This window comes from Rhododendron vialii, chromosome 10a, assembly GCF_030253575.1.
Source record: "Rhododendron vialii isolate Sample 1 chromosome 10a, ASM3025357v1".
NCBI lineage: Eukaryota > Viridiplantae > Streptophyta > Magnoliopsida > Ericales > Ericaceae > Rhododendron > Rhododendron vialii.
In genome coordinates, this window is record NC_080566.1 from 28227816 (window position 1) to 28241551 (window position 13736).

At 38.4% G+C, this 13736-nt stretch overlaps 1 protein-coding gene across 1 annotated transcript in view; it reads right to left on the minus strand.

Annotated features, from left to right (window-relative positions):
• Positions 1-8998: 8998 nt before the first annotated feature.
• Positions 8999-13736, minus strand: part of LOC131304017 (ALBINO3-like protein 2, chloroplastic) — a 31352-nt gene continuing 26614 nt past the window's right edge. The window contains exons 8-14 of the mRNA XM_058331111.1: positions 11743-11790; positions 10719-10889; positions 10564-10619; positions 10372-10489; positions 9910-9999; positions 9408-9517; positions 8999-9321 (exon numbers count right to left, since the gene is read on the minus strand). Coding sequence (XP_058187094.1) covers positions 9168-9321; positions 9408-9517; positions 9910-9999; positions 10372-10489; positions 10564-10619; positions 10719-10889; positions 11743-11790 — 747 coding nt within the window. The 3' untranslated portion in view covers positions 8999-9167. The remainder of the gene's footprint in view (positions 9322-9407; positions 9518-9909; positions 10000-10371; positions 10490-10563; positions 10620-10718; positions 10890-11742; positions 11791-13736) is intronic.

Here is a 13736-nt window from a genome sequence, read left to right on the forward strand (position 1 = left end):
AGGTGGCACACAATTACTAAGAAGAGACAGATCAGGAGTCATATGATGAGAAGAGCCAGAATCAAAGATCCAAGTGGTGGGTTGGATACTTGAGGTGGGAGAACCACGCAAACCTGAGTGAGTGGTAGTCATGGCAGAAGCTTGGGCGGAACCCCCTCGAATGGCTTCCATGTAAGCCTGATACTGTTGAAATTGCTCATAATCAAACTCTAGAGGTGCACTATTGGAGGCCGGTGCTACCAATGCTGCAGGAGGGCGAGAATACTATTATTGTGCCTGAGACTGATGTGGGGCGTGAAAACCAGTCGACTGAGTAACATTTCGTCCCTTTGGCTTGGGACGGTTTGGGCATTGATGCTTCCAATGACCCTTCTGATGGCAATAGTTACACTCATCTTTAAGAATTTGAGGCCTTGGCTTGGTCGCAAATTGGACAGGATGAGATGCTAGAGTGGGCGAGTGATGTGCTGGATACTGACTAAATGAAGCAAACGGAGCAGTAAAGACAGATTGTGAGGGAGGTGCAAGATTAGCCATTTTAAACCACGTTTCCTAAGCGATAAGCTCATGAATAGCACCATCTATTGAGGGCAATGGAGACCGATGCAAGATAGCCCCACGAAGAGGCTCAAACTAAGTCTGAAAGGCCATGAGAAACTAAACAAGTCGTAGCTCCTAACAAAATATGACACAACAATCAAGTAGCTGCAAATCTTAAGGTTCCATGAGAGCTAACTGATCTCAATAAGTAGTCATTTCGTTATAAAATTCTTGAATCAATTTATTATTTTGGGTGGTATTCGGATGAACATTTCAAGCTCATATCGTTTAGCAAAATTTGATTCAAGATACAGAGCTTGTAGATAATCCCAAACTTTCTTTGATGTGTTATATTTTGAAAAATTCATGCCAATAATTGGTTCTACGGAGTTGTGAAACCAAGTCAAAATCTGTGCATTCCCTGTGTTCCATTTCCCCAAGGCAGTGGCATACCCTGGGTCTTTTGGATCAGAAGGAGGTAGCGTAGAACTGTCTACGTATCCCCACATTTCTTTACCAACAACAAAACTTTTCATCACATGAGCCCAGTAGGAGTAGTTGTTACCGGTCAAACGAACACTAATAGCCTGATTTTTATCACCGAACATGATGCTAACAGAGAAACACAGTAAAAAAAAAAAAAACTGAATACCAAAGTACCAATCTGCCTTAGACTGGTTCGTCGGAGCTGTAACAGAGGTCGCCGGAGCTGCTACAGTGCCAACGAGTGCTACTGGAGGTTGTCGGAGTGTGGGTAGGTCACCAGTGGTTGGAGAGGGATGGGTGTACGTCGACTGCTATGGGAGTTTCTTGTAATTCGAGTTGCTGAAAAACAGAGATAGAGGGAACTACAGTAGCTGACACAGGAAGAGAGGTTTGAGTATAGAAGATTGATCGAAAAGCAAGGTTAGGGTTTTGGAACCCGCTCTGATACCATGATAGAAAACAGAGAAACAGAGATGGAAAATACTGATATTATTTCTGAATGAATTATAATGAGGTGAGTACAACTTTAAATAAAGTAAAGCTTCACCTAAGAAAAGAAGATTACAAGATTTGATTATGCTATGATTTGATTACGATACATGTAACGCCCCAAAAATTTAGAGACATTAATAAAAATTAAAAAGAGATTTTCAATTAGTTTTCCATTTCGAAGCATTTAAATTTTCAAAAGCCTTGTCAATTCCAATCAAATCACAACGTATCAACCTTAAAGTATTTTGCCAGATTCTCTAACTGTACAATATTAAAATAATTAATTGAAATTATAGAGCAACTAAGGGTGTAACCAGAGTTCTATGATATCTTCTTCGGTCAACGTCAAATCATTCCTTGTCTAGGCCCTTCTGTTCCATCTTCAATATCTGGTATTCGAGTTACCAAGGCAACATAGTACCATGAGCGATGACGCTCAGTAGCCAAAACTCACCCGAACCCATAACTTACAAGCAATATGATACAACAATGAAATGCATTAAAAATAACATAAAAAGAGAACAATAAACTTTTCTTTCATTACTATCCTTCAACCTATGTGAGATCTCGGATCTTATCCACAGATCCATTCCTACCCTTAACCTCCGGCGTACGGCACTAGTGTGGTCTGGCTCCTCTTTTTCAGATCCGGATGAAAAATACCTAAGTTATGTACTCGGGTAACCATCAGCGACCATAAGTTCGGATAAAATTTCACCGGATGCGCACGCGAGCACATTCGAGCCCAGGTTGTGACACAAGCACAATACCTCCCTTATGACCCATCCCAACATCCAAGAGTTGATCACCATCATGTCGTACCCAGGGTTTCGTAAACCAATAATTCCAACAAAACAACCACCAATTCATCCATCAACTTATACTTTTCCATGGGTTCCAGAACCGGATTGTCCAGAATCAATATCACAATCTCTCACATTATTTTCTTTTCCGTTAATCCTAATTTCACGTCTAATAAGTTAAGTCCGCATATCGCAACCAACCCAGAAACCTATTTGTCTATTCTATCAGTACAACAATCTATCACGTAGTCCAACAATTTTACAGTCATGCTAACGTGCTAACAATGATTCATTCTCACGATAATGACAAATCATGTGATAAAACTAATCACGCGACAAAATTTATTATTCGTCATAACTAATCATGTGAAATTTATCATACGATAACATTTGATGTGCGATAAAATTTAATTTGCGACACAACCAATCATACAATAAGATCATGGATACGAGACCATAAATCATGTGATAAAATTTATTATTGTACCAGAATTAATTAACTCGGAACCAATTAACCTTGGGGTTTATAATATTATTTTCTTATTCACTTGGGTGATTTTAAAATTTATTCAAACTCAAGGGGTCAAACTGTAATTTTTCTAAAACTAACTTAAACTTTTCGATTTTCAGTGACTGTTTCGACGGAAAAACAGTGGCTTCTGCCGGACTTCGATCGGCAACGTCGGGTTTGATTATTTTCATACCGAAACGTGAAACAATCAATACGGAACATAATATATATTTAAGGAGATGAGTTCGGACTACCTCTCGTCCGGCGAAACGGTTTACGAAGTGATTTTGGCAGCAGTTCGGAACGGCGACCGAGCTCGGCTGGGAATGAGCTCGGCTGAGGGTGAGGACGGCAGTGGAGTATTCCGGTGGTGGCGGTGGTGGCTCCGGTTGGTGATGGAGGGAGGAGGAGGTGATGATGGTTGTAATGGAGGAAGGAGGTGGTTCTCCGGTGGCCGGCAGTCATGGTGATAACCGGTGGGGGGGGGTCGGGGGTTATGGTAGGAGAGCTCGACGGCGATGGCGAGAGGTGGCGGCAATGGGTGCTCTGGCCCCTCTCTCTCTCTCTCTATCTGCCGAGTGTGTGTGTGCTGGGAAACAAAGAAGAAAAAGAGGGAGGACATAAGAAGGAAGTTTACCTGGAGGTGAATTAAGGAAGTGGAGTAACCCATGGGTAAGAGACTATGTGTTGTCGAATTTTGATCGGAAGAAGTTGAGGAAATTTTATTTTGTTTCTTTGTTTTTTACTCAGCCGATAGTATGAAATGTGGGAGGGTAAAACGATCTTGTGTAAACACTTTCACACAATAAGAAATATACACACTGGACACACATGTGCACATAATCGATTATGGAATAAAATTTTGTGTGACGACATCAATAATTTTTCGAGCAAAATAATATTAACAAAACAAAGCTTATATCTTTGTTTTTAAAAAAAATCAAGTCTTTACCATACATATCCTAAAATAGCATATTACAAGAAAATACAGAATATATATTCAAAATACAAAATATATATTCACACCCACCACACTCCACGCCACCTCAAGCCTGCACCCATGTTACTCTCTCATCCGAATTTCTCTATCTAATCAATAATGGCTTCCAATGCATAGTAAACTATAAAAAAAAAAAAAAAAAAGTTGTATAATGATTATATATTTTAATAACATGAGACCAATAGCACTAATGAACCGAAAATATGGTTGCCGCCAATTTCAAAATTATAACTTTAATCTCTTTTTCTTTATAGTACATATATATTGTGAAAAATAAAATACAGGTTGTTGCACAAACTCAATATTTGAGTAAAACCCTTCAAAAATTCACCCCACTCCTTATTCAAACCAATACCAAATTAAGTTTTACTCAAATATTTACTCAAATTAAGAGAGATACAAATTTTTACTCAAATTTTGCAAGACTTTCTCCCCTTCCAAATTTACAACAATGCCATTAATAGAGTTTTTACTGAAATTGGTGCTTGAATTTGGATTTGCCCACTGGAGTATTTCAAATTTTACTCAATTTTGGAGTGTTCTAACTGTTCTTTTTTAATTAGAGATAGCATACAGCACAAAGAGATGGGAACCCAAAAATGTAAAGCCAATATTACTTTTACCTTTTTGGAAAACAAAAATCATTAACACAAATGGGTTATGTTAAATTTTCCTTTATTTCTCAAGTCCAAAAGGCAAATTTCCAAGTTGAAGCTACACAAAATCCAAAAAACAGAGTATTAAAAATAAATAAAGTCATCTAAACCCACTTGAAAGAGAGGTAGAAATTAAACATAAATAAAGAGGGCCTATTCTAATTCCCAAGTAATAAAAAAATAATGAAAGTACATGCAAACAAAATAGTAGAGGTGACAATCACAATCCATATTTTTTTAACCCACTTAATCCGTCCATTTATAATCCAACCCAATCTGCCCATATTACATAATGGGTTGATATGGGTTAAACCCATATAAACCCATATTTACATGGATTTAGACGGATTAAAAATGGGTTCAATGTGGATTGGAACTAAAAAACCCACCTGACAATCGATCCTTCTCGGCTGGTCGATGCGTCATTTGTTGCCGCTACTTTTCCCGCTTTTTATTTATTTTGTCCTTCATTTCTCGTTTTTTTTTTTGTTTTCTTATTCGATAGTTTACTTTTCTAAAAACAAATTACAATTTATAGGCTTGAAAATATTTATTCCCAATCAAGCACGAAATTAATTCAAATCCAAGTTTTAGAGGCTTTAGAGATGAATTTTCCAACAAATATTAAAAATCAAAAATTTCACATGCAATCAACTCAATGTGTCTGTCAGAATAAGGCGGATTAAGCGGAACCGAACCAAACCGAACTAGATCTGTCAGAATTAGTATTTTTAGATCCATATCCGTCTGTATCATGCCTCGGTTTGGTTTGGTGCGGATTGGACAGTTCGGTTCATTCGCTCCGCTGGACAACCCTACAATGCACACATTTAAAGATATCACAATCTATATCTATACTACAATACACAACGGTTTTGCAAATTACGAAAGCATGGAGCCTACTTTTTCATTTCCCAAGCCCCGTTCCACTAATCCTTCTTAATCCTTCTTAAAAAATAAGTACTTTTTCTAAAATTTTCAAGCTTAAAAATGATGAGTTTACGAAAATAAAAAATCAATTTTTTTGCATCGTTTAAAAGATGATCTTTCAAAGAAGATCAAATTGTTTTTTTGCCGATAAATATTTTTATACATTTTGGTTCCTCTCGTTGAAATGAACCAATAAGTCACAAAAGTTTAACGCAAAATTAATAAATACAAAAGTAATTTGACCCGCGACTCGTTTCAATCCGCCCAAACCCATCCAAACTCGTCCATTTGCCACCTCTAGTTTTAATTATAAAATTTTACTTTTCAGAATCCCCTTATTGAAACAAATCAAAGAAGAAGGGGGGGGGGGGGCATTTGCCACCTCTAGTTTTAATTATAAAATTTTACTTTTCAGAATCTCCTTATTGAAACAAATCAAAGAGGGGGGGGGGGGGGGGGGGGGAGGAGGAGAAGAGAGGGGAAGGGAAACAAACAAACAAAAAAGGGTCGGGCGGATTTGGGCTTGGCTTGACCCATATTCGACCTGACCCATTTCAACCAGTTTTTACTTTTTGACCCATATCTGACCTCCCCATATTTGATCCACGACTCGTTTCAACCCGCCCAGACCCGCCCGTTTGCCACCTCTACAACATAGCAAATTGGTTCTTTATAACATGCAATAACCAAGACATAAAAGAGAGAAAAGTAATATGAAACACAAAGGGGAAAGCAACAGTGGAAGAAAGAGAAGGGGCAGAGGAACATATTATTTTTTGACACCACAGAGTACAGAAGTCTTTTCTTCTTCTTTTTCCTTAGGTAGAAGAGTACACTTTAAGGGAAACTAATTTTTACTCAAATTTTGGATTTTGAATTGCAGGGTAACTCCATAATAGTTAGAGAACCACAACTATTAGATTGAATCAATTTCAACCATCGCAAAAACTTATCTTTTAGTTAGTCTGGATGGACCCTACATCATTATGTTTTGTACAGTAGATAGATATGTGTCATGCAAATATGAACGGTACAGTGATATTGAATTATAAAGCGTTGAAAAGTAATATGAAAATTTTATTAAAATAGGTTGAAGCCAAAAAGTAAAGGACAAAATACGAGATAAAATGGATATGATAGGCTGTACCAATGGATATACTTGGATGTGAGAGAACCACAACTATTAGATTGAATCAATTTCAACTATCGCAAAAACTTGTCTTTTAATGAGTATGGATGGACCCTACATCATTATGTTTTGTATAGTAGATAGATATGTGCCATGCAAATATGAACGGTACAGTGATATTGAATTATAAAGCGTTGAAAAGTGATATGAAAATTTTATTAAAATAGGTTGAAGCCAAAAAGTAAAGGACAAAATACGAGATAAAATGGATAGGATAGGCTGTACCAATGGATATACTTGGATGTGAGGACTAAGAAGGTGTTTTTTTGAAAGGCGAGGACTAAGAAGGTAGAAGGGGCACACATGGGCGTAGCTCTGTGTGTGTGGTGGAGTGGTGTGTGTGGTTGGGTAGGCACTAAGGGTCATCATCGGGCCGGGCCGGTCCAGCCCGCTAAGTCGCTGTTCAGGCCGGGCAGGACTGACCGGGCTTTTTCTTTTTGGCGGGCCGGGCTACCTACCATAAATTGAAACTCAAGCCCGGCCCACAGGCTAGCCCAATTGGCGGGCCGGCAGACCAAAAGCCGGGCGGGCTTAAATTTCCTTGGGCGAAACTAAACCAAGGGAAAAAATAAAGGGTTTTGTGGGATTTTGGGCTAATAGGCGGATCCGTTGGCGGGCTTTTGGGCGGGTACCACGGGCGGGCTGCCGGACGGGCTCACGGGCCGGGCCTACGGAGGGCCGAGTAAAAATTCATAGGCCCGCGCCTGCCCATTACAAACTACGTGCCAGAATAGCCCGCCCATTTTACGGTCTCGGACTGGGTAAAAGTCCGATGGGTCGGGCGGGCTTTGGACGGGTCGCGGGCCTTCGGGCTAAATGATGACCCCTAGTAGGCACCACTCCTACTCCAAGTTCAAAACCTCAAAAGAACCCGGCATCGTTGGAAGACATTGTTGAAAAGCTTTTAATAGTCCTTGAGGATCAGGCAGGTATTCATAAATTAAAGCTGCTCGAGTGCATCCAAGGCAGAAATGATGAAGTAGGAGCTTTGGGTTGCAAAATAAATTTTAAAATTACACTATTTGTAACGCTTGAGAACGTTAGTTTGAATAAATTTGTATTTGATTTAACATTTATTTAGATAAAATCAATAATTAAGTCATTACAATAATTAAGTCTGAATTTCAAATAAATTTATTCTAATTCAAAAGGGAAGGGGGGACTACGGTAAAACTACTCCACTTGATGTCCGGCTTCCTCGGTATTCTGCTCTGCTTCGTATTCTTCCAAGTTATAAAACTCTCCCTGTTTGTCACTTAGGTCTGGCATAACATGTCAGGGTCACAAAAGTAACACCGTGAGTTTTTAAGCTTAATAGCTAACTCTTACTCCTATGTCCCTTACACTAACAAAAATATTAATATTATATATATTATAAAATAAATGACAGAAAAAGATCAGCTCATCACATATAATCAAATCAACAAATAAAGTGTCAATGTCTTATTAACGAATAAAGTGTCAAAAACTGATTTCAAAAAAGAGTTTCTGAAAAACTATTTCTATTTCTAGTAAACAATTTTTTATTAGTTTGAAAACTATTTTAAAACTGAATATTTTTTATGTTCACAATTTTTAGTTTTTTATAGTTTAAAATTTAGATGTTGCAAATTTTGGTTATACATTTTGTATTATAGCTCTACATTTGCTAACCTTAACAACCTCTTAAATAAATAACTAAAAGATAACGTGACAACTTTTGATTATTCAATTTTGATTAGACCATCCATTGTGCCGCTAGGGTGGCACATCCTTGTCTCTCAAGCACAACTCAACCAATCAGGACCAACATAGTTTTATCACCGAGTAGCTACACACACAAATGCACGAACACTCACAAGGTGGGTTGCGCAAAGTGTGTTTGGTTCTAGCATTTTTGTGAAGCATTCAGAGAATTCTTTACAAGAGAAAAATGGTATTTTTTTTTTTTTTGCCTTAAATAAATGTGCTTTAATGCTTATCTAAAAAAAATTAATGTGCTTCAATTTTCTCAAAGCCTTGATCCTGAAATTGCCTTTTAACTCTTGGACATGTGAGGGGAAAAGTAAAGAGGAAACCGCATTCTTATTTTCAAGGAATATAACCTGAATTCCAATTTTCCTCCACGATCAGGCGCTCGGTGGTCAAGCCAAGCTTTCCAAATGGGCTGACCGTATCTTCCATGGCCGCTCACTCATATCTTCCATCCTGGAATTCCTTAATTCAAATAGTATTTGAATTCCAAAGATTAGAGAGCATTTTTATTTCATGCCCTAGATAAAGCTAGGACGAATCCATCCTGAAATATTTCTTATAAACATTATAAACGACGAATATGCCCTCTACTTGCTAATATCCTAATTAGTCAGTAGTATCTATAACACAACATGACATTGGAGTAACCGTTGTAAGTTGCACAAAAAAAACTCGTATAGTCTTATATCAGGAAAATAAAATTCGTATAGTTGTCGTATACAAGGGTTGTATGTCAATTGGCTTTGTAAGAACACAAGACACCACTAATTTAGGTGGAGCATCCATTCTGATTCAAAATTTGGTAGACTAAGATTAGAAGGAACTACTAATCTCCTCTCCTGCTGCTGGCAAGATCACTAACAAGATCTACCTCATCCTTTTCACATTGTTCCAAGTAAACACTGTGCGAAGGATCATAAGCAGCTGCCATGCGCAACAACTTTTTAGCCTCGGGCTTACGATGTTCACTGTATAAAGCACTGAAAATACAAGCCACCAGGTTAGATATTGTGTAAAACAAAATACTCCATTCATTCACAAGACAAATGTCTGCTCCAATTCATACCTAGCAAGCACTAGAAATGCATCATAATAGTGGGCCTTGCTTTTCGCATCTTCTGGCTCTTCCAAATTTGCTACTCTTTCTAGGTGTCTGATTCCCTCTGCATTTTTACCCTGCGATACAACAAGAACAAACTAAAACCCAGTACAAATCTACTGGTCGGTAATCATTCGATAAAAGACAGGTGTGGAATGTCAGGGAACACTTAGTCCCATATAATCAAATGATGGCTAATTCAACCCATTAAGTCCCGGACACCCACTGGCTGGATAATAATCCCATCCTGCAATCACCCGTTGCATAGCACAAGAATATGGTTAAGTAGAAACTACAGTAGAACAGGCCAAAATCAAATAAGACCAGCCAAGGGCATCTTTACCAAGCAAAAGGGGTAAAACTCACTATGTATTTCCTTCCCTATATCGCTTTAAAACTGTAGCTCATGAATCCATGTTCTTTGCTTGAACTGAATTGGATTACAGAGTTCTGTATAACTCAATTTTACCTGACGTATATAAGCAATGCCTGCCCACTGAGAGGCGAGAATCAAGAGATCAACCTCCTCAACTTCTGTTGGATGGCCAGTGAGAAAAAGCTGTTCATAGTTACCGGAAAAAAATGTGAGCAATGGGGGAGAAAATAAAGCACACATTTTTTCAGCTAAGTGTACTTCCTACATTTAGAACTAATAAAACTTTCATGCCAGAGAGATAGAGGGTGTCCCATAGAATCCTTCCAAGAATTGCTGCTTTTTTTTTTTTTTTTGGTCAAATGCAGTTCACAATTCATGTAGAACTGAAAACAGTTTTGGCGTGATGCTCTTAACCAAATGACAAGGTGCCTGTGTTTCTAATGATCACCAAAAGTACTCGATTTTCCAAGCTGAAAGCTTAGAAACACCAAGTCATGGCTATTAGTGAAGAAATACCTAAGCGGCAATTTACTAAACAAAATGTTCAATTCAAACCTTTGAGATGGCACGCTCCAAATATTCAGCAGCCTCTGCTAGCTGTTCATCCTGCAATAGCGTCTGTCCCATAACAACCAAGGCTCTCACGTATTCAGGATCTTTGTCAAGTGCCAATCTGAAAATTTGAGTTACTTGCACAGGTACAACTACAGACAAAGCCGGTTATCGCTAGAGGAGGCCGGATGTTACCTTAGCAGTGGCATTGCTGTATCTTTATGACCTTCGGCCAAGTGCTTGACAGATAACTGTTAAAAGTTCCAAGTATGACACTGGAATATTACTGTCCAAAAAAAGGTATTTTTAACGTTCACACCAAATATAAGATTCATGTCCAGTTGACTCACAGCAAGCAGTTCTCGAGGGGACAGATGGGCGATTATCTGTTGCTTTCTTAGCAGATCACCTTGTTTTTCTCCAGGTGTAACCATTTTTTCATGAATCGCTGGAGGAACTGGATCCACTTTGTCAGGTAGCCCCAAGGTCTCACGGACACCAGGTTGGTCGAGACATAGTTGCTGTAAAAGTAGATTCATGTGTTATTAAACAATGACTTCAACGTAGAGATAACCTTAAATCCACTCTTAAGATTGCCAAATTAAACTGTTTATGTATGGCCCACTCTATCTGTTTAGCAATTCAATGGATGTGGTATTCTTATTTTGTCATCTTGGTTTTTGGTTGTTCAATGAAAACATGCATATTTAATGTGTAGCTAACATCGTATATGGTAATTTTAGTTTCTTGAAGTCCAACACCTTTCTCATAACCTTGGTCAGTACATCATTTTTTGTATTAGGATTAACATTTCGAGATTTCTACCCAGGAATTACTTTGACAAAAACCTAGTGGTCCATTTGAAAATTGATACTACGGTCACATAAAATAAATGGAGGAAAAAGTAGAGGATATTTCAAGGCATAATTTCCTCATGGAGTGTTTTCAGAAAACCCTATGGATTTAAATGAAATATCATTATGGTGTCATTGAGATAGTAATTAGTTACACAGTTGATATTGGAAGATAAGACAGTTAAGTGAAGAAAACTCTGGCGGCTCTACAAAGTGAAGCACAGGCCCAAACTTTCCTTCTTCGCTTTCGTCTTTCCTTCTTCCAGGTTACATTTCCTACAGGTAGTGCCACATCACATCCTCTTATCCTTCGCATATTTTAAATAGGAGACGGGTCACCCCTTGAGAATATACCATTTCTTGTTTAGAAAATTTAGCTACCTAACTTCAATCAACCCTACAAACACTAGTGTCAAATCATACTCGTCCTTGGGATTTAGTTACCAAACACTGCAGTAAAATACTCCAAGATGGCAGCAAATCTACCTATATATGTTCAAATCGAAGAAAGGGGACCAACCTGAACAAGAGTTAATGAACTATTTGTCACCCAATAGACCAAACTCCCCTGCAAAACAGATACAAAAGCAAGATTCTCATATTCTTCCCTTAAGGAGGAAACACTCAGCTGGCAAATAACAGAAAAGGACAAAGAGAGCAGCAACAAAAGGAATAAAAAAAACCCTCAACAGCTATAACATACAAACCATCTGATTTCACACAACCAGTATGTGGAACTTTAAGAGAAGTAATATCTTCATATAAGCATGTAGACTCTGTAGTACTATTACACTAAAAGGCTCGGCGCTTAAGGACCAAAATAAAAATCTTCTGAGTAAAACTTAGGCGCTCTCAGGGTGTTTTTTTCAAACAGACGGGGGAAAAGATACAGAAAGATGATTAGGTTGAAAAATCCCGACAAGATGTCTGAAGTGGCCATTAAAACACCTCATCCTTGTGCATTTTGTACCCATAGTAGCAGAACAACCTAACTTTCAAATGAATCCTAGAGGTACACATTGATACTGTCAATCACGGCCTATGAAGCACCGACACCCAAGGTTGTGAATACCGTACCAGCTAGGGTACTGGTTTTCTCATTGATGGGGTACGTACCGGTGCAGGTCATATACAGGATACCGTTTCAGATTTAATGCTATTACCATTACATGTAGTTATAAATCGATTAAGTTTTCCCACGCCATCCAATTCATCCTAACAAAACTTTCATTAGACAACAAAAATTACGCTCTCATTATATAAATCTCTTCTAATCCAAAAAGGAGAAAAGCTCCCATTACTTTAAGCTCACAGAAATAAATAAATAAAACCTTTCTCAGTCAACTCATCTCCCCATGGGCAACCTTTTTCCCTTTGAACGAAACACTACCCAAGGGCAACTTGTAATAACCATTTCAAATCAAAAGGTAATTTTGTCCTTTGTATCATTTTAGGGTTCCCAACATTATAAACCTTCTCCACCAGACACCAGCAGCTCCCCTTCTTTGGCCAATGGCCCCTCTCAACCAGTCATGACTCATGGCAAAACAGGTATAGCTCCCTCTCTCTCTCTCTGGTTGACCGAGATGCGTTTGTAAAACCCAGTCACAATCCGTGTAGAACGCACGGTACCGGACAGAATAGTCGGTACCACCATCTCACCCAGTATTGGCCGGAATATTCGGTACTCTCCAGTAAGAGCAGGGAGGGTATTTGAGATGCAAGGTACCGGTTTCATACAAATTCAGTATGTACGGGTCGGTACGTTACGGGATTCACATCCTTGCTGACACCCCTAAGTGGTTGTCGTACCCATGTCGGACACACCAGAAACACAAATATGCTAGGACACGGGGATATGTATGTGACACACCACTTCCAAATTCCAATACCCAAGCACGCATCAGGAAAAGAGCAACCTCGACTATTTTCTTGACAAAAAAAAAAAAAAAATGGCGATTAACTAAAAGTAAACTTGCCACTTTTGCCTATTGGGTTGTTTCTATAGAAGAAGCTATTAATATGTAGGCATTAGTTCATTTTTCACTTTTGTGCCAAGTTAGCATTAGTTTTCACTTTTCATCAATTTTGGTTGTTTCTAGCTACAAATTTCATACTCCCTCCATCCTGATTTGTTTGTCAATACTAGAAAATCCAACTTTTAAGGGAGCATAGTCATTACACTTTTTGAACTTGAACTTTCCAAAGAATGACCTTCAAGTGAAATTGAACTTGTCACATCAATTCAAAAAGCAAGGGCAAAGTAGGAATCTCAGAGGATTTTTTCAATTGATTTGTCAAACTAGACAAACAATTTGGGAAACTACAAAGTCAAAAAGGAGACAAACAAAATGGGATGGAGGGAGTATTAACGTAAAAGCATCCAACTCAAAACCAATTGGCAATGAGTGGAGAGGCCGTCTAGGCTCATACACTAGCTTTGAAGGTTATACTATACACCTATTCTATTTCTTGTATCATCCACCGTGTACATGTAGATCATCACCCTCCACG